The 21,118-nt window shown below is 32.9% G+C and overlaps 4 protein-coding genes across 5 annotated transcripts; 2 read left to right on the top strand and 2 right to left on the bottom strand.

The window, feature by feature from the left end:
* Nucleotides 1-114: 114 nt before the first annotated feature.
* nwk (nervous wreck) lies at nucleotides 115-11,622 on the bottom strand. Of its 2 annotated transcripts, XM_012371102.2 has the most exons (22): nucleotides 11,017-11,308; nucleotides 9,626-9,723; nucleotides 9,321-9,366; nucleotides 9,082-9,167; nucleotides 8,656-8,800; nucleotides 8,113-8,249; nucleotides 7,688-7,751; nucleotides 7,311-7,439; nucleotides 7,050-7,172; nucleotides 6,752-6,855; nucleotides 6,333-6,477; nucleotides 6,042-6,119; nucleotides 5,757-5,808; nucleotides 5,492-5,595; nucleotides 5,188-5,329; nucleotides 4,879-5,048; nucleotides 4,340-4,646; nucleotides 3,821-4,035; nucleotides 3,293-3,386; nucleotides 2,879-3,004; nucleotides 2,731-2,762; nucleotides 115-2,160 (listed from the first exon to the last, which is right to left on the bottom strand). In XM_012371102.2, the coding sequence occupies exons 1-22, from the start codon at nucleotides 11,035-11,037 to the stop codon at nucleotides 1,591-1,593; spliced, it is 2,988 nt and encodes a 995-aa protein (XP_012226525.1). In that variant the 5' UTR covers nucleotides 11,038-11,308; the 3' UTR covers nucleotides 115-1,590. The 2 variants fall into 2 exon arrangements, with proteins under 2 accessions (XP_012226525.1, XP_012226527.1); XM_012371104.2 differs by lacking the exon at nucleotides 2,731-2,762 and having other exon boundaries at nucleotides 1,990-2,160; nucleotides 11,017-11,622.
* Nucleotides 11,623-12,126: 504 nt separating this feature from the next.
* On the top strand, nucleotides 12,127-14,408 carry mRpS5 (mitochondrial ribosomal protein S5). The gene is made up of 6 exons (XM_012370623.2): nucleotides 12,127-12,358; nucleotides 12,473-12,568; nucleotides 12,645-12,992; nucleotides 13,105-13,335; nucleotides 13,459-13,658; nucleotides 13,932-14,408. Exons 1-6 carry the CDS (start codon nucleotides 12,286-12,288, stop codon nucleotides 14,325-14,327), a joined length of 1,344 nt encoding a protein of 447 aa, XP_012226046.1. The 5' UTR covers nucleotides 12,127-12,285; the 3' UTR covers nucleotides 14,328-14,408.
* A 588-nt stretch (nucleotides 14,409-14,996) lies between these two features.
* On the top strand, nucleotides 14,997-19,264 carry Faf2 (Fas-associated factor 2). The gene is made up of 8 exons (XM_012370614.2): nucleotides 14,997-15,487; nucleotides 15,569-15,649; nucleotides 15,843-16,068; nucleotides 16,297-16,483; nucleotides 16,745-16,921; nucleotides 17,033-17,128; nucleotides 17,275-17,587; nucleotides 17,813-19,264. Exons 1-8 carry the CDS (start codon nucleotides 15,425-15,427, stop codon nucleotides 17,975-17,977), a joined length of 1,308 nt encoding a protein of 435 aa, XP_012226037.1. The 5' UTR covers nucleotides 14,997-15,424; the 3' UTR covers nucleotides 17,978-19,264.
* LOC105674676 (serine/threonine-protein kinase RIO3) lies at nucleotides 19,254-20,932 on the bottom strand. The gene is made up of 4 exons (XM_012371182.2): nucleotides 20,662-20,932; nucleotides 20,180-20,364; nucleotides 20,012-20,115; nucleotides 19,254-19,896 (listed from the first exon to the last, which is right to left on the bottom strand). Exons 1-4 carry the CDS (start codon nucleotides 20,760-20,762, stop codon nucleotides 19,621-19,623), a joined length of 666 nt encoding a protein of 221 aa, XP_012226605.1. The 5' UTR covers nucleotides 20,763-20,932; the 3' UTR covers nucleotides 19,254-19,620.
* Between the last annotated feature and the right edge of the window lie 186 nt (nucleotides 20,933-21,118).

Here is a 21,118-nt window from a genome sequence, read left to right as displayed (position 1 = left end):
TAAAATTTTACTCTGTATGTCTATCTTTAGCTTCGTGATTCTTTGCATCGTGCGATTCTTTGGGAATGAATGAGTTGGGTGAAAACGAAAGATGAGAAAAATTGAATGAAATAATTCTTTTTACATGCAACATCAGTGTAATTTCCTTCAAATGTACACCACCGTCTGTGCGCAGATAGTTACACCCTTTGTAGTACACGGGTATTGACAATTCTCTATTTACCCCATTTCGCTGTACATCATTTTCTACGAAAGAAAATCCCTTTATCTTCTTTATCAATTTTTACTAAACCGAAACTCTTCGAGATTCTTTAATCAACCCATTAGATTGTATCGCCCTAAAACAGGACAGTTGAATCCTTTTTTATCAATGGGTTAACATAGAAATCTCGATGACTTTATGTAGCTTGATGATCTTGTATTAACGTACAATCTTTGCGAATGTCCTGATTTTAAATATCTCTTATCAATCCCTTATCAACATTAGGCTATTTCTTATTCAGTGTTGTCATTTTTTTTTTTTTTTAAGTTGCCAAATTATTATCTCTTCTTTCAGGTACGTTAATAGATCAATGTAGCGATCTAGATAGTTTTATAAATCAATCCCTTTTTTACTAATTGATTTGTTGTGATTACAATATGTAACCTACACATTTTCAACGTGTTTATGATTCAATTAAATTTTAATTCTTCAGAATCTAATAAATGTCTGGCGCATGAGTTTTATATCTATGGCTAGAATCTAGACTGTTCAACAGCACTTGATCTATTAACGTCCATTACACTGCTCTACGTGAGTCCATGAGAAAGAAGAGTAATTTTTCAGTTTTTTATGTGCTAAATCCGAATTCAGCCTCAAAAAATATGCTTTATCAGAGTTTTGAATGAACAAAAGAAAAATATGCAAAAATAGCAATTTTTACATTTTTTTTTATTTTTTTTTATTTTAAAATACTAATTTTTTTTAATGGATTTTATTTTTTTTAACCCGATATATTTAGACAGTGCGAAACATAACGACATTCACATTGCATGAAATCAAACACTGATTGATGCATAGAAATTATTTCATTTTATTCAAATTATCTCTTCAGCATCGATATAGCATTGAGCATTGCGATCAACTAATAGCGTAGATAAACTCCTGGAGGTCTACTTTCGGAATTGCCTAAAAAATCTTTATCACGACTGAATATCATCGTAGCAAGCTTCTTAATTAAAAAGAATCATATAAAATCGTAATTCTTTTTATATCATTTTCCTTTGATTTTCTAAAAATTCTGATGTAACATGCATTTATTGAGATCCAAATTTGAATTCAGCGCACAAAAATTACTCTATTTTCCCAAAACAACAAAGAAAATGTCTAGTTTTGCAGGCCAGTATTATCCTAAAAATAGTTCAGTTACAATCCCAAACATCTTCACCATTCGATCACCATAAGAACCTATCAGTATTAGAAGAGTCTTATTAATCCTTCTTGCTCAGCACTTGAGGCGATCGCCAGAAGTCTAGCAGATGTCGGAAGTTATCGGGATGGCCATCAGGCAAGGTAATCCTGTCCTTGTGGGCCTCAGGGCCCAGTCAGCCCTAGGCATTCGATTCCTTCAACGACTGCAATTTCTCCAGCTGATCCGGCTGTAGCTCGTCCGGAATGCTGGCCCTGCCGCCTACTAACATTTTACTCCCTGGCGCTATTTCTTCCTCTTCCTCCATAACGTCTGCGATCTCTTGCGTCACTTCCACGACCGTTCCTCTAGATTGAGAAGTTTCGTTGCTGGGGCCAGAAGCGGTCGATTCCGCTTCACTTCCGGAACTACTGCTAATCGGGAACGGCGCCGAATCAGCCGGAAGTTCGTCGATTAAAGATTTTTCCTCAGTCTCTTCTCCCTCTTTTTCATCTAGAATGACAGTTGCCTCTTCTTCTTTACACTCGCTCTCGTTCGGATCCGAAGTCATGCTTGAAAGTTCAGGATCAGCATCGGAGATTTCCGTGGATTTCGCCGGTTCTTCTGTTTCCTCCCCCGGAAACGGGTGCTCAACCTCCTCCATCGGAGTCGCGGCTGTGATAACGATTTGGGCAACGCCGAGACCGACATCGTCCGCTTCGTCAGTGAGTTCAGAGTCTTCCGCCGGTTTAGCGTCTTCAGACTTTATCGCCTGCAAATTAAATGAGTTTTGTTCTTGATACAAGATAATTCCATGGCTCCACATATAAACCATGTATTTGCGTGATCTGCTCATAATTTTATGGCATACATAGTTCATATGCATAAAACCACAGAATAAAAAAAGAGGAAATATATCGTGATGAACGATTTAACACATATTGGAATCTCAAGACGAAAATTGAAAACAGTTTTATTGTTTTACATTTATGAAATCCTCTTTTTTTTCCTAGAATTTAGAATGTTGCCTAGAATTCCGAAAATTGCCTTAAAAGAAACTAAATATTTTTTTTGTTATATGTAATATTATTTATTGTTACAACTCTATTACATTCAATTTTTGCAATTCTTACAATTTTTTTTAACAAAGTCCATTAAAATCAGTGTATCAGAATGTAAACTTTAATAAATATATATTTTTTAATCTTGACCGATCGCACACTAACTTATTAAGATTATTTCCTCTGAATGTTTCAAATAATTTTCCAATGTGGAAGAAATAAAATCTTCCCTGATATGTGTTAAACGTCTCTTCTATAATTTATCACACTATCTAATTTACCTTATCGCTCGATTCATCTGATATCTCCACGACTGCGCAGCAAGTCATAGAGTTTTATAGATTAAAATGTAAGTGAATAATATTTCTGTATCTCGATTACTACGATAGCCTGTTTTTTAAGGATTTTTATTTTATTCCCGAAGCTCACCTAATATATCTGGCGCTTCCGGTTGGTCACAATCGAACTGCGAGCCATAGTGGTCCTTTTGGTCCTTCGACAGATTTATAGCAAAACCTCCATCGTCGGTCATCACTGGCTTCTCTTCTTGCGATTCTATAACAATCATACAATAATTAGAAGGAGAAAAAACATATTAAAGAATTATATACATTTTGTTTAATAAAGTTAAAAGTAATAAAGCAAGAACGCGTATCATCATATTTTGATTCCGTTGCTCTGGTCTCTCCTGACGCTCGCGATTATAAATTCCCACGAGTGGGGGAAATCGCGAATTAAGGAGTAGAATTTCAGAAATTTGAGATTTTACTTCACTTTTCAAGAAAACGGTAGATATAAAGATTACCAATACGTGTTTGCATTAATAATAATAGCCATAATTACCTTCCAATTGTGCAAGCTCATCGGCCAGCAAAAATTCTGGTATCTCTGGTGGAGTAAAGACCGGTGGCGCGGAACTCGGTGGTGTTAAATCGTCCTAAAATAGTAAAAAATGTGTTAATATCATTTCTGATATAACGATAATTAATATACTAAAATGGCAAAATTAATTAATTTGTTCTTAGTCTCTTTTAACTACTCGCATAGAAATTGTTTTTGAACAGGAAATTATCCAGTTACAAGTTAATAGCGTATACAACTGACTTATTTTATAATTTTGATTGATATAAAGGTAATTCAAAACAACCTAATGTTTTCGAAATATTCTTGAGTGATTTCTAAGACAATTTTTCAAACTTTTGTCCGAAGCTTAGTTTTCGTGAAAATAGTTAGTTACTGACGAGTCCGTAGTACAGCGAACATTTTGTAATCGGTATGTAATATAATTTAATTTGATTGATAAATCCAATATATGTGTTATTTGTGATTGATAAATATCTATACAATGTTACTAGTAAGATTTGAACTCACCTGTGGTGTTAAAGGAGCTCCGTCTGGACCGCAAGGTTCCACAACGAGAGAGGGAAATAGACCTTGCTGTCCCCTCAGCTCGCCTTCCCACCAACCATCGTCTACGTCATGCGGTTCTTTCCTAAGCACCTTGACGATGTCGCCTTCCAGAAAACTCAGTTCCTCGTCGCACGTAGCGTCATAATCGTACAGCGCAATGCAATATTGCTCCGCTTCTGGAATTTAATATACAAAATATAGACGAGTTACTAGAATTTATTATCCAACTTAATAAATAACTTGGTAACTATTAATTTTACAGGAAAATATTTTAGACAAAAATTTAATAAAAATTTTGAAGTGGCTGTATGTTGGTTATCTTGTAATTTTCTCCTAAATGGAGACTTGAAAGAATTTTGAAGATTATCTTTTTTCAATGGAATATCCTATTTTTAAAACATAGATTAAGCATATTTTATACAATTTTTAAGGGCCTACTGAAAGAGGTAAAAATTATACAGGAATCAATTCTTGACATACCTCCGATATGATTTTGTATAATGGCTTCCGAATCGATTTGCAAATTAGCGTCGGGATCAACGGCATCGTGATCATCAATAGTGTAGTCGACAGATGAAAAGGAAATTTGCTGAACCAGACCTGGGCCTTGTGAAGACAGGCCGCCAGAAGCGACTTCCGGCTCTCTCTCCACATCGAGATAATTTTGGGGCACAAAACCCTCTTCTCCGCGATAATTCCTCGCTCTTAACCATCCATCTCCATCGCCTTCGCCAACCACATCCAATTGCTCGCTTTCCACGATGGACAGCTCGTCAGGATTTTGCGCCTTGTAAGAGTAAAATTTTTATATTTGAATTTTTTGACATCTTAATTCAACATGAATACAGTAAGGCAATAAGAGCTTTAAAGATTGAAAAATCGTAATAAATAATGATCCGTGTTTTGTACATGGAGAATCAATTTGAAATGACTTCGAATATTTGTTTTTCATTCAAATATTTGTTTTTGACATATTTTACAAAATAACACTATAAAATTAATACTGTGAAATTACTTACAGTGTAAGTGTAAAGAGCGGTGCACTTGTAAATGGGTTGATTAGAAGGCATCTCCGGCATTTCATGTGTCATATCTTGATCGTCTTTTAACTCGTTCCAGTTGACAGCTGTAGGATCGTCCCAGCCTGCAGTCAACTCTTCTATTCGTTGCTTTTCCTGCTCCAGCAATGCTGAAAAGGTAACTTTTCATTATTTTTCCATCCATTTTGAAACGTATGAATACAATCATGAATAAATTAAATATAATAAATTAAAAAATAAGAATAATATTAAATGTTATACAAATATCTATAAAAATTGTTCACATACCATCAACCTCCGCACTATCATGTCTCTGCCTTTCTTCAATTTCTTCTTCCTGCTGCGATGTCTTTCCGGGCCGCTCGACAGTAGTTAAATCGCTTCCGCCGTCACCGTCGCTATCGTAAAACGAGTCCGACGATGGATGTTCCTGAAGAAAAAATTTTGTGCAATTCTTTACATATTGAAAATTAGAAAAATTGTTTGAATAATAATACAGGCAATTGCGTTAAAGAATTTTCAATAACGAGTATGAGCTGGCACAGTGACCGAGAATCAAGCCGAAAAAGTAATTGTGTATTCTGATAACTACCGCTGCACCGGATGCGTCAGTCCTGACAGAGAGGGAACTAGCTGAACGTGGCATATCCTGAACGCTGAGTGTTTCGGCCTCTTGCAGGAATTCGTCCACATTTACTGTAAATCGATAATTTTTGAAATATGAATTAATACATCAATTCTCTAGAGTTTCTTTCATTATAAATTATGAACTATTATAAAAGATAATTACAGAAAAATTTTTTTATGTTTATTAATGTAAAATATTTTTATTTAAAAAATGTAGAATATTGACAAACCTCCGCCGTTTCGAAGACATTCTATCCTTGCTTCCGCCTTGAGTTTTGCAGTCTATTTATAACAAAAAGACACATAAATTATTCATGATAAATGTATTATCAAGAAAAGATCAACAAAGGTTAAATGATTGATAAACATTTGTATACACAGAATGATAAGGAGAAGCAATTTCTACAAAAAGTACATATAACTGCATAATTTGTGTGTGCGTGTGTAAACTGTGGCTGTGTAACTTTTGGATATCGAAATAAATCATTTTTCTCTTATCTTGATTAAATAAGTACCTCGGCTCGTCGAATAGCGTGCTTTAATTCGTCCATCTTAGTATCTAAATCTGGACCATTGGGATCGTTCGGATCAGTCTTAAAACAAAAAACAAATTTGTTATCAAAATAATCTTGTAAAGTTATTTCGAAGTTATCTCGTAACTTATCGCAAACGTACAGTGATGGCCTTCACTTAATGAAAGTTTGCGATATATCCAATGAGTAATAATATCAAAGTAAGAAAAAAAAAGATATACTCTGTGATCACTCAATCAAAAAAAAATAGGCCAAATTACCAAGATTACAAACCTTTTGACCAGCTTCTTTGAGTTGATATAGCGCCTGCAGCTTTCGATTGTTTTCGCGGATACTGCTGACTTCACGGGCAATTCTCGTCGACCAGCGACGCGCCTCTTTGCCCAACGTTGTTGCTGCCGCATGATCAGCGGTTACCCTGAATTTTGCAAAAATATCACCCAAATTATGCCATCAAAATCTAAATTGTTACCTCGTAAACGTAATTTAACGCTAACTGAAATTGTTTAATTTTGATTTTATCATTGTATATTGAGAATTATATCCGTATTGTGAAAAGTTATACACAGAGTATCGCTGTACTGCCTCTGTTATATCATTATTAGGTTGACACAAACATGTAAGATTTAAATACAAATCTACATGATATATCTCTATGCAGATGCTTTACGATATATAAATGATTTACGAACCTTTCTACTTGATCATTATCGCAGCGCTCAAAGTCGTACTGAATGTGTTGCTTCAAGACAGGATAGTATAAACAGCAACATTGGATATTGTATTCTCTAGTAAGCTGTAAGTTAATTATTAATTATTAGTTAATTTCTTAATTATTAATTTTTTTTTTTTTTTATTATGATTGAAAGTTAATATTTGTTTCATAATTTTATTAATAATAATGTAATAGTTATATTAATCATTATTAATATTATTATACTTGTTTATATATTTTTCGTTTGCACATTGGTGATTGATTTTTAAATATACCTGCTGAGCTTGATCGCGAATTTTGCCGAAGCTGTTTTGCGTAGCTAGACAAGTGAGTAGTTCCGTGCGTCCCATCAGCGTCAAATATTCCGCTACCTTATCGTAAACTCCTTGTTCCAAATACTATAAATAACATATGAAAATATAGTAAAATAATAAATGAAAAATGTCTTCAATGTAAAATTACATACTAAAAATATTGTTTGATTTTATCTTTTGATTTATCGCCCGTATATAACCGTCTTTATATGACATACTCACTTGCATAGTGGACTGTAAATCGACTACAAAATATCGGTTTTGATGGGCATTGGCAGCGGCGAGACTCAATAAGTAATCATTGCGTGCTCCGGTTGATTTCTCCTCCAAAGCGTCCCGCTTCGAGCTCACCTGAGCAATCACAGACGAATTTTATCACATAATTTTTATTATTCCGATCATACAATTTCTATTTTTTTTATTCTTCTTTGTTAAATGAAGTATTTAAATAATGTTTTTCATTTTTATTTTGAAAATTTATATATAACATTCACGCAAGAAGAGCTTTTAAAAAAAATAGAAGAATTTTAAAAGATTCCGATAATTTGCATCTTGAAATGCCAGTGATAAAGCGTTTGATAGCGATAATATGAATATACCTTGGCGCTATTTTTCTGTAACGACGTTATCGACTGGAAGAAGGAGCCTTTTTTCTTCTTCAATCTGAAAGCATCGATCGCACATGAATTATTCCGTTCACGATTATATAGCTGGTTTTATACAGTCAGCTAATAATAATAGCAACATACAGTGTGTTAAGAAAAAACGCAAATCAAAGTATTATAACAATAAAAAAAAAAAAAAACAAAGTAGGTATAAGAAAAATTTAGTTAAAAATAAATTAGCGATTTTTGTAGAATTTTTTACAAAAAAATATTTTATTAAAGTTTCTGTTTGTAGAAATTTTGTTATTCTCTTAAAAAATGCATATGCTTTTGACGTATATGTATAGAATTAAATTTTTACGTGTTTTTCGTTTCACGTGTTGAAAAATACTTTTATAAGTAAAAATCAATATACATACTTTTCTTCAATGTCCTTTGCTTTATCGCGCACATCGTGTGCGCTATGTTCTTCGTCGAAGTACAACTTCTTCGTTTTGTCGACATCCTGTACGCAGGTTTGTAGCTCCTTTTGTACTATCAATAATTGGTCAATTGCCTGAAATTTAATTATTACAAAAAGTATATAGTATATTGCATAATTTTATTTACGCACAGTTAACACCAATCAAATTTCACATTAAATAAAAATTTGTCCTGTCAAGAGACACGATCGTGTCTCGCGCCAAGTATCTGCACGTAAAATTGTTAAAAAAATGTTTATCTATCAAATTTTTATTAAGAAACGGCACGGAAATTTTTTACGAAAATGCAAAACATGCAGCGGCACACTATTTCTTAATTTTTAATATTAAATATCTTTGCACTTAAATTTTTTAAATTTAATAAGATTTAGATTCTTGCATAGATCTACATGTATATATTGATATCATTTTCATTCAAGTATATTAAAGTAATATAAAATGCATTTTAATTTAATAACCGATGAAATTATATGTCAGTACCTTCTTGGAAATCTGTAGCTTGTGCATCTTAAGAACCTTGGCGTCGTCGGCGATCTGCTGCTGGAAGACTTCGACGGCTGCAAGACGCGCGCGCGCCAGCTTTTCGTTTTCCTCCAGCACAGTTCGCCACACGTTCCACATGTTCCTGTAATCATTCGACCGCCCACCGCGGATTGCCATTTATCTATGACCCTTCTCCTTGGCAAACTTCCCCAATCGATAAGCAACTGGCGTTTGAAACCAGTATAATTTCGTGCAAATCAAATTTTTATGTAAAACGCATGCCAAACCATTTCTTATAAGATCTTGTTAAGACTCTCAAGATGAGAATAAAGATGTACGTAAATAATTGAAAAAAAAATAAAATAAAATAAAATAAAAGGTCTAATGTTATATGCAAATTTTTGTTTCACGCATTCCAATTACCATTTCTCTTCTGCTCCATCGACTTTGAGATCTGGTATGTTTGGAATCTTCTTGTTCAAGTATGCGGATGATATTTTCAATAACGCCTGAAAAGCGATATTAGCACTCTATAATATATATTATATAAGAATATATATAATATACATACACAGTACACGTGCGCGCACACACACACACACACACACACACACACACACACACTTAAACTGTTAAATAACGAAAATTAAGAAATTACTTACCTCAGAGTAAGATTTTTCAATGGCAGATTTTTTTATCGTAAAATTACTGAAAGAAGCAGAAATCTATGTTTATTCAATTGTTCGTTTAAAAAACTTTTAGGCTTTCTAAGATCATTTTTTAAATAATATTCAAAAATTTTGTGTATGTAAAAGACGTTCTTTAGTAAGATTCTTTTCAACACTTTTGATTTAATCCTTTTTCAAATAAAATTAATTTAAAGAAACTTTCTCTATAAATAGTCTGTGTTTAAGAAACAATATTATGACAAAATAATGTTGCCTGATCTTGTTTATGTAAAACTTACCGTATATCTTCTAAAAGATCGCATTCGTGTTGGTTTTTCGCTTGCAATTTTGCCACTTGCTCCGTATGTACATTCTTTAGAAACTTCGCGAAATTTCCCTTACAATCAAAGAAAAATTAATTAATTAAATAGCAAACATTTCATTGCTTTAGTTTTATATTACAAACATTAAAAATTCCCATGTTATTTTGTTTTAACACTAGAAACACCGACGATTAACATATATTGGTTTCTATTTTCTTTCCTTTCTAAAAAAGAATTAAGAGAAAAAAGACATTAATCAATATAATCATTAACACAATGCAACAAGTCACGGAAGTATCAGAAAATATAACATTGCAAATTTAAATAATTGTTATAAGAAATTGCAAACCGCATCATTTTGTACCGCTTTCACAGTCTAATGTTAAATAAGTCATGTGGAGGCTACAATAGTCACACATGCACACACAGCAAACCATTGCAGGAGCCAATATATCTGGCGCGGACGATTATACCTCTATTAATTTTTTATTCTATTTTTGCATAAAAATTTTATGTTATTCACAGACATATCTGTGTCAAATATTGGTGTAAAAACTCGATATAATGTTAACTTTTTGCGAAGAAAAATCATGATAAAGCTATTTGTTTTTTTTTTAAATGTTTTTTTTTCAAATATATTTAAATTTTGATGTTATAGACCCAATTTACGGAAAATAGATCTTTTGTTAGATAGCTAGCACACACATTCTAATATTGTATTATTATATCATTATTATTATTATATATACTATAATATCATTAGTCTTTTAATTATCCATAAAATCAATAAACAAAGTTATCAAATACATAATTATTATAGTTTAGAAATTAAAATCAATACAATACTTTTTAAAACTTTCTAAAAAAAAACTTGATAAATCAATTTCGAATTGAATATACATTCTCTACAATTATCGTCAATATTTTTATATTCTGTATACATCTTTTAATTATATTCCATATTTTTTCCATTATTTTATTATTCTATTCTATTATTGTTTGGTATTTGTGTATTAATTTGTATAAAAATATACGGTCTCGAAAATTGCGTTTGTAAAATCAATAGAGGTGTTTTATATAGAGATTAAAATCAATATAGATAAGAATCCTTTAGGCAGATTTTTCCACAATTATAGCACGGAAAAGCGGTGCGATATAAAATCTTATATTTGGCACTCTGAATAAGATCGATTTTCCTGTGCGTCTGACACAAAAAAAAATAACTTTTCAGTTTCAGAGACACTTTGCTCGGAGCAAAGACATTTCCATATTAACAACATGGAAAATTGAACTCTACGGAATTTAAACACCCCCCCACCCACCCCCGTGTTTAGTATAGTTCGCGAGAATGCAGATTGACTTCTTACTTTTCTTGGCGGTGGTTGCATGCTGAGGCGAGTTTTTCCCGCAGCGCCGAGAGATCGAGAGGAGAGGTCAATTTTACTCTCACTCGCCCTCGCTCGCTCGCAACTAACCTTTTATGCGCACACACCCCACGCACGCACGCACGCACGCACCCTCGCCGTGCACCGTTCGTGCGCCCGTACGCTACTGATCTCCTGCCCTCCTGAGGCCATCACCGGGGGTAGTGCGCCGTTTATTGATCGTCCAACTCCCTCCTCCGATGGCGCTTGCGCCACTTCCGGGTCGGCGAACGACTTCCTCCTCGACGACCTACTAAGCCTTAAAAAGAACGAAGGATGAAAGGGTGGAAAAGGGGTAGATGAGAGAATGATCAAAGTTCTCATGATGATTTTAATTATTGTAATCAGTAATTTGCGATATCATAAATATTGATTTTGTCAACTGTATTAAAAAAAAAGAAAAATAAACACTTGCAAGATCTAGTTTGATTTTAATACTCAATTTGACGTATCGCGAAATGTGTACAATTCGCTCAATGTGTAAGATGAATGGATAATTTCAATAACTTCGACAGCAGAAATATACTTCTGACGATAAAAGTGACAGTCTTCATTTAAAGTATCGTTACAATTTTTTAAATAAATACGAGTTTATAGTTAAAAAAATATGAGAAACATTATTGAATCTTTCCAATTATTATATATATACACAAATGTGTGTTGCATGTTGCGCGTCGTGTATGTGTGCGCGCGCGCGTGGTTATGTGTTTCTTTTTTTCATTACCTACACTTCATTATGCATAAACTTGTTTAGGAAAGTCCTTTACCAAAACCTTTTATTACATATATGTAGCATAAAAAATCACATCCTGTGCCGCGTGTGCCGCAAATTTTGACAACTCTCGGCAGCTATTTGGCAGCCATTGCAATCATAGATATAATAAAGTATAGACTGCGCACTCCTTATCTTAAAGCCAAGTACACAAGTTCCGTAGCTGTAAGCATAAAAACCGTACATAAGCATTGACCAATAAAGAAACGTCTGTAATATTTTTCAAATTTTGTCCACCGTTCGAACGACGTAAGCACTCTATACTTATTACGTTTATGGTTTATGGCAATAGTTAAGTAACTGTTCACAACTGTTTTGAACTGTTTTAAGGTGACTGATAATTGGATAATGTTATGATCAGTTGTGATCTTTGATTGCAAATGAATTAATTCGCAACTTTGGTCGCCCAAAAAATTGCGAAGGTTTAAAAAGATTTAAAAATGACTTTTCGAATTTTACATATGTGTACAATAGTGAAGAATTCACTAAAAAGTAATCAATCTTTAAGAAATGGTACGACGAATAAAATATATATCACTTACAAGTTATCGTATAATTTATATGTATATCTATTATAAATTAATTTACTATCCTAACACTATACTCTAAGGCTAAAAAACTTTGCAGGTATTTATGATTCATTATGTACCAGGTATTCATATCTGTTAAAAACACATGTTCCTTTACAATGTGATGTGAAAAATGCAACATTTTTCGTGAACAGTAAGTAAATTCTTTTCAAAATCTTTTGAAATATATATGTATATATTTAATATTTTATTATGTTTTTCTTTTATAGAATCTGGAGATGAATTGTGGAAAGGTGTGACAAGTGTCAGTAATGCAGGTAGGCGTAGAGGCAGAGCGAAAGGTTTAGCCAGAAAAAGAGATTTAAACAGGGGTCAGCTTCTTGGTGTTGGAAAGATTCCCATACAATTTCCTGGTTTAAATACTTCTGTATTTAGAGGAAAGGAATTAGTTCAACAGCAGAAGTTACCTGTAGACCCTGAAAGAGAAGAGAAACTCGCAAAACTAAGACAAACTCAAGTCGGACGAAGGCGGAATAAACTATCACCTTTGGAACGTGGTTGGACAGGTGCACAAATGGGTGGCAGAAAACTTGGACCACCTGATCCTGTTGGAGAAGGTTACTAATATTGTCATCAAATTATAAAATTCTTTAATATAATTTAATGATCTCTTTTTTGTTACTTTTGTATTGGTTATATTAGATACGAATAATCAATTTTGACTTTTAGATCATTTCGATGGCTTTGAGAGTTGGATTTTGGAATCTAAAATAATAAGTTGCATGACTGGCACTTTAGGACGCAAGAGCAGATTTAGTTTATTTGTTATAACAGGAAATGGAAATGGACTAGCAGGATTTGCAGTAGCAAAAGCACCTACAGCTAAAGCAGCTTCAATCACAGCTAAGAATAGAGCTGGCCAAAAACTAATGTTTATCCCTAGATATAAGGAGCATACTGGTAAGAAATAATAAAATAATGTTCTAAAGTAATATTTTTATAAATATGAAGTAAGAAATGATATAATATATTGCACAATTTATATACGTTTTCTTTTTAATAATCTGACTTGGTATTTTTCAGTACTTCACGATTTCTTTACGCAGTTTGGACGTACAAAGATATTTGTGACGAAAATGCATGAAGGTTATGGGCTTGTTTGTCATCGTGCAATAAAAGCATGTTGTGAGGCAATTGGCATAAAGGATATATATGCCAAAGTAGAAGGGTCTAAGAATTTGCAGAATATTATTAAAGCCTTTTTTATTGGTCTATTGCGACAGGTATGTATATTGAATTTTGTAAGAACATCCTACGAGCTCTTTTTAATGCATATTAGATATTTAAATCAAGACGTCAAATTAAGAATGCAAATAAATAGCAAAAATTTTTTACTTACTGAAGTTTATGTTATTAAATTTTTTATTATGAATATATTAAATATGAAGAAGTGGTGCGCAAAGTCGCTGGTCTTATTTATAATGGATTACAATATTACGCAAGAAATCACGTATGAATTTTTATTATAAAATAAATAAATAAAATAAAATTTGCAGAAATCATACCAACAACTAGCGGACGAGAAGCGGTTACACTTAGTCGAATTTAGGTCGGAAAATGGAAACTATCCGGAAGTAATTGCATCGCCGTTGAAAGTCAGAAAGGCAGAAGAAGTGCAGTCTCATGAAATTCGCAATTTTACGCAATACGTGATGGGTGGCAAAGTAGTACTACGAAAAAAGAAATATCCGCCGTTCTTTACTAAACTTCCATCTTGGAAAGTAAAGTTGAGAAAACTAGAACGATTAAGACACGGTGATGATACAAGGATGAAATTAATAGCAGAATATGGAGCGCTTCATAGTTTTCTCACTGAGAAATACCCAGAAGCAAAGCTAAAGCTTCCAAAGTGGAAGAAGAAACGTGAAAGTGATGAAACAGAAATGGAATAAAATACCATTGTTATGCTCTAATATATAAGTGTATTCAAGAAAAAGTTTGTATAGCTAGAATATTACATTTTTGAAGTTAAACATATTGATATCATTTTATGAATAAGACACCTTTATAGAAATATAAGCCTTATATTTAATAATTTTTTATTATACACATTTCATATACTTTTTTTTTTTTTTTTTTTTTTTTTTATGAGATATCTAGCTTGACATTGACTTGTGCTATTCAAAGTACGTCATGTAATAAATAATAAATAAGAATAGAAAAATAAAAAAGCGAAATAAAAGATGAGATCAAAAAATTGAAAGAATAGATTAGAAATATGAAAAAGAAACAAAAATAGAAGAAATATATATAATATATAAGAAAAGACATCTTTAGTACTGAAAAGTTTCACGTGAATTCGACGAACAGAATGATCAAATTCACGTAAAATTTTCATTTTCGTTTTCGCTCCTAGGAAAAAATTACATGATCGATGTCCATGTGTTCCCGCCTGCGCTCCGTTAATAGAAAAAAACAATTTCTTAAAATCTAACTGTAAAGGCGTATTCAGACAAAATTTTATAGGCGCGTACATATGCATAAAGTTATGAACCAACCATGTGTCTAGTATAAAAAATGTATACACCTGAATGTACCCTAATCTTATGCCCGGCAACGCCGGCAACTAACAGTGAAATACGGTCTTATTATAGGAAAATACGCAATTCCCTAATTATTAAATTCAAAAGTACCAACTGTTCATTATTGTGACGCTGCATTCTCGTATATGAGAATGTGTGAGAAAAAACTTAAAGTCGTAAATTTTACTGTGAAAAGTCATGACATCGAAAACATTGTGTATATGGTGAAAAAATGAGGCGAATCGTGTCGTGACGTCTCGAAGAACTTGTGCTCGACTAAAGAACATTCGGGATTGATTCTCGCCGAAATAGTCGTGCGTATCCCAATGGTTATGGTCTCACACTATAACCTATACCGTATGTGCGATCCTTGTATCAGCTGATGAGTTCGATGTAATTACGCGCACAACAATTGAATTTTCAAATATTTTCTCTGCTACGACTCGTCAGAAAAAAAAAACCTTGCCATGGCAGATCTCGCGTTAGGGGAGCTTAGTGGCGAACAGACTGAAAAAGTACTGCAATTTCAGGTACATGATTGTCGGCCTTCATTCTAAGGTTGCGTTATCTTCGTGCGATATGACAATTCACGATATAATAATCATTTTCAGGACCTCACTGGTATCGAGGATTTATCAGTGTGCAGAGATGTTTTGCAGAGGCATAATTGGAATTTAGAAGTTGCAGTTCAGGTATCGTGCATTATTTCTTTTATACCTTGATTTACCTCTGGAACTTTGTAATTCCAGCGTTTGCTGCTGCAATATATTAGTTAATTTTATATGAGCACCTCTTCAACATCTACTTATAACACAATAAGCATTATATCGCCTAATTGCTTTGCATTATTGCAAATTTAGTCACTCAAATAATTTTATATTATAGGAACAATTAAATCTTTATGAAGGAAGGCCGTCTATGTATGCACAAGACTCACGTGCCCGTCCGCCACAGGTTGTAGATGAGACTAGTTCGAGAATTTATTTTAGTTATCCTGGAAGTGCCAGTGGAGGTGGCGGTGTCGTTTCCTATTTTCTTTCCATGTGTTACAATGTAGTAAGCGGTTTACTACAACTACTTTTTGCATTATTTAGGAGGAACCTTAGACCTGGTAGGCAAACACATAATCAGCAAATCTTGTTTTCTCTTAAATCTGAACTACACTTAAAGCAAATTCAAATTTATAATTCTAAGCTTTCGGTTTGCATTATTTGAATTTTATTAGAATTGCTTGTAATAATTTTTACTCTAATAATTGCAGATGTATTAAAATTTTTTATAAATATCTAATAGTATATGTATATATATATAAAGTCAATAAATAATGTCTTCCATTTAGTGCCCTCTGATCCAGTGGAAGATGTAATCAACTTCATTAGGACTTACAAAGAACGATTCGGTAACACTCATCCAGTATTTTACCAGGGCTCCTATAGTCAAGCTCTTTCAGATGCAAAACAAGAATTAAGATTTCTGCTAGTATATCTGCACAAAGATGAATCGCAAGAAGTTGAACAGTGGTGCAGGTAATCTTTGCCACAGCTAGTTGTTCTTCAAATCAAATAACATATGCAGTATGTTTGAAAAACAACAGAATTAATTTTCTGAATTTTTTCGATTATTTACTGATAATTAGCGTTTTGAAGCTTCATGTTTATTTACTTGAAACAAATGAGAAATTTTGAAACAGTATAAATGGCGCTTACATAAAAATATTTTACAAAATTCTTATTTTTCATACATATTGTGTATCCAGCATATATGACAAGAAATATGCGTTTTTTCAGAACTACATTATGCGATCCTGATGTGATCCGATATATAAACACACATACTTTATTTTGGGCATGTAACGTTAAATCTGCAGAGGGCTACAAAGTTGCGGAAGCTCTCAAATCAGGTTCTTGGTTTCCCTTTCTGGCGCTTATTGTGCTGAAGGACAATAGAATGACAGTAGTCGGTCGGTACGTACGACTTATTTATTTTGAATATGTTTTGAAAATGTTTTGAAACTAAAATTTCCATTTCTTATTTGCAACTTTATTATAAAGAACGTTTTTTTTTCTTGTTTACAGATTTGAAGGTACACCATCTTCTTCTGACTTAACGTCACGTTTGCAAACGATTGTAGATCGTAATGAGATTAATTTGATCCAAGCACGTCGAGAAAGGTAAATGGGAATGCTTATAAGATTCTAAAGTTTCAATACTTAAAAACAGAAAAAATTTTGCAATGATAAGAAAACCAATGTCTTAAAAATCTACTGAAAAAGGATTGAAGATTTTCTATCATTATTTTTTTTTATATATATTTTAGGGCAGAACGCAGCGCGGCGCAATCGCTTCGACAACAACAAGATCGCGCTTATGAGGAATCGTTACGCGCGGATCAAGAAAAGGATCGTAAGAGAGAAGAGGAGCGAAGAGCGCGAGAGGAACAAGAGGCTCGTGAGAAGGAACAGCTAAACGCGCAGGAACTAGAGATCCAGCGCATACGACTTGAAAAAGAACTGACCATTGAGAAAGTGCCTCTAGAGCCGGAACCATCTAATCCCAACGCGTGTCATCTTCAAATTAAGCTCGGCGAGCGGACGATGAAGAGAAGATTTCTTATGACCGATACAGTCGTGGTAATTATGAATATAAAATGCAATAACAATCACATAAATGTATATTAGAAATATTATTCTTAACTCTAAAACAGAAATGTACATAATTTGTTTACTCGACATTCGCATATGCGATTGAGTCACTTTAATAATTATTTTGCCAAGTTAACCTTTATAAAATAAAGATGTAAGTTTATATGAGATATAGAAGAAACAAAATTATGTTTTCCTTTTTTTCTTTTTCAGGATGTTTATCATTGGATATTTAGTCAACCAGATTCTCCAGCAAGTTTTGAGATAACAACGAGTTATCCCAGAAGGATCCTCTATCCTCGCAGAGATGTCTTAACTCTGTCGAATGCTGGCTTAACTCACAGAGAGGTTCTTCACATTAACGATCTAGATGATTAATTACGATTGTTTGATACAACATTCTTCGAATTTTAGTATCATTCCAGGAGAAAAATGATACTGTTGTGAGAACATTTGTCAAAAAATAATGATAAAAGTTCATGAGCGAGGGCATAATACACACAAGTAATAAAATACATACACACACAACACACACACATACACACACACATGTAAAATATATATATATTTGATACATATATATATATTTGATACATCCTATATCAAATATATATATATTTCTATATATCAAATATATGTATATTTGTATATTTGATATATATTATATATAACAAATATATGTATATTTGATATATATATATATTTGATACATTCTAATGTTTTATGTGAGGTGAAGTGAGGTGAGGTGAGATATAATTTAACATGAAAAGTACGATTACAACATAACATGATAAAATATACCAAAATGATAGGAATCAAAAGAAAGGGAAAAAAATATGTCTGTTGCATTTATCGGCTTATCGAAATTATCAGTGTTATCAATCAATAGAGAACAATCACCGCACTCACTGAAAAAAAAATGCATTTTAAACGGTAAAAAAGGAAATGATAGATAGGAATACATATAATTAAGTACTGAAAATTCTTTTGTGCAATCTTGTAAAAAAAAAATTATATAACAAATTATTTCTTTCATATCTTCCGATTAAACGATATGTTAATATTAAAGAATGATACATAATGTTGTGGATGAATCTTGACACTTGGACAAATTTTCGATGCGTGCTCAGGCACACTTACGTAAATTAGTCCATTTGTTTCTTTTTTTTTGTCTGTGACATGTACATTGAATTTGTATACATGAGTAAAGTATCCGACAGCGTTACGTTAGCACAATCAGTTCCTTATTGATAGCAGGCGCATCTTTTGAAGTGAAGCTAATATCGACAATGAACACAATCCGCATGGATTACGTACTGCATATTCATAGAAAAATTTTTGACTCAATTATCGATCAATTGTAATTTTGTATTTTGTATTTACGAAATATTTTTGTTTAATCAAAACCAAGGACAATTTATAAACATGTGCCTGTGTAGATTGTACGCAACATGATAAAAAAAAAAAACGTCGGATCTTATCGGTTATCAACCGATACGATCACGTTTACTTACGAAACAACGACAACACATTGTTCATCACGCAACTTTGTGCAATTGTTCTTTATGGTTCCACCTAATAATTTCTTATTTCTTTCTTACATATATGCTACGACAATATTATACATAAAGGATATAATATATTTCAATTCTGATATGTTTTCAATTGCAAGATTTATTTTTCTTTTCTCGGAGGCTTCATGTAATGTACATTCGGTTGAGTTATGTACAAATTCATTCGTTTTGTCACATTGTGCAAGCATCATGACGTATTTACAGTAAGCAGGCAAAAACAACGATTTCAGGATATTACCGGCAAGGATATTCGATATCTTAAATCATTGAAAAATATTAACTGCGTAGTGGTAAATTGATAGAATTCTCTCTGCGTATCGTTTTATCAATTTACCTCTCTATTTTTTTTTTGTGTGCGAACTTTTTTTAATAAATAAGATATCAAGCAACATCACCAATATTATGGAACACTGCTGTTGGGAAGAAATTTTGTTGGATCTTGACCTTCTATTTCGGATGGGTTTTGGATTTCGGAGAGACTTTGGCTCTTTCCTTGGAACGTTGCGCCTGGCTGTAAGCACGCAAAGTATTGAATACTTTGTTATTCAATTTCACATCGAATCCACCAGTGTCCCCGGTCTCAATTCCAGGTGGGAACTGTAACACCCGGCATGCATTTATTCTGGAAGACATCAACATGTCGTGTTTTGTGATGATCTGAGAGTTCTTTCCCATCTTCTTATAGCCGCACCGTGGTATTGAAGCATACTCTTTCTCTACGCTCTGAAAAACAATACATAGTTTATCTTGTAACAGGCCGTACAAACAAACTCCAAGTCTACATAATGTTCCGTTCGCATTTACGCTTTGCAAATTACACATATTGTGCAATACTTACGACGAAACGATCAAAGTCTCTGTTACTGTCATCTACATTAGGATCTACACTATCCTCATCCTTCTCATGGGAAGAGTTACGATAATTACTGTACGAAATGCTCACTGAAATAAGAGGAATGGACTTGAAATAATTATATATGCAATGCATTATCACGCTTTTGATTACCTTTTGAATCACGATTGAATTTTTCCTCTGTGCGTTTCAACATTGTGTTGTACTCTCCATTAAATTGTGCTTGTAACAGACACGCTATGACTTCGTCGTTGCCAGTATCACTTGCGTCAAATGTTTCTCCTATCTGTCTGTCTATATTGTTTGTGTTGTCATCATCCAAGTATTTTTTCAATTCTCTAGATACATTAAAATAATTAGACATAAAATTATATATTTCATTAAATGTTTCAAAGTTTTGATTCCAACCGGTAATGTTAACATAAAAGTTTTAAATAGCATTCATGTAATATAATGAAGGTCATAATATTGTTATGTGCACTTTATTCTGCAATCTTATTAATTTTCTAACAGTAAACATTTTTATAATTATATTTTTTATAGTATATTGAAGACAAATTTGTAAGTTTTATAAAATCTGTATACAAAAAATTATTCTTAAGAAAGATCACAATTTTGTGACAAACGATATATACTTTTCTTGCATGCTTACGGCCAGTTGCTCTGTCGTAATGTCTAGGAGATTGACAGGACTTTCCAGAGGTTGTATTTTTGCCCACACTTTTGGAGTTGCCATTATTAATTAGATATGTTTAATAAAAACGATGAAAATTGAACAGTACAAACACGATTGCGCGAGAGGAATTGGGATGAGATAAGTACAAGTTACGATTCTACGTTCACCTTTCTTCTTGTTATACGAAACGAAGAATGTGTCGATATCGGATGTCAGCTGATGTCAGCCGAAAACAGTACATCGCGCCGATAAAACAGTTTCTCACAATACCAGTTGTTGATTATATAGAATCGATGTATTACCAACAATACAACGCATTTAATTTTTGATATTTCTTATTAATTGATACATCAATTTATTCATGAAAAATATATTTATGGAAAATTTTATTAAATTCCAAAAAATATATATCTATA

Source organism: Linepithema humile, chromosome 1 (genome assembly GCF_040581485.1).
Source record: "Linepithema humile isolate Giens D197 chromosome 1, Lhum_UNIL_v1.0, whole genome shotgun sequence".
NCBI classification, from domain to species: domain Eukaryota; kingdom Metazoa; phylum Arthropoda; class Insecta; order Hymenoptera; family Formicidae; genus Linepithema; species Linepithema humile.
The sequence above is the reverse complement of the archived record's forward strand: the minus strand, read 5'-3'. Positions and strand labels throughout refer to the sequence as shown.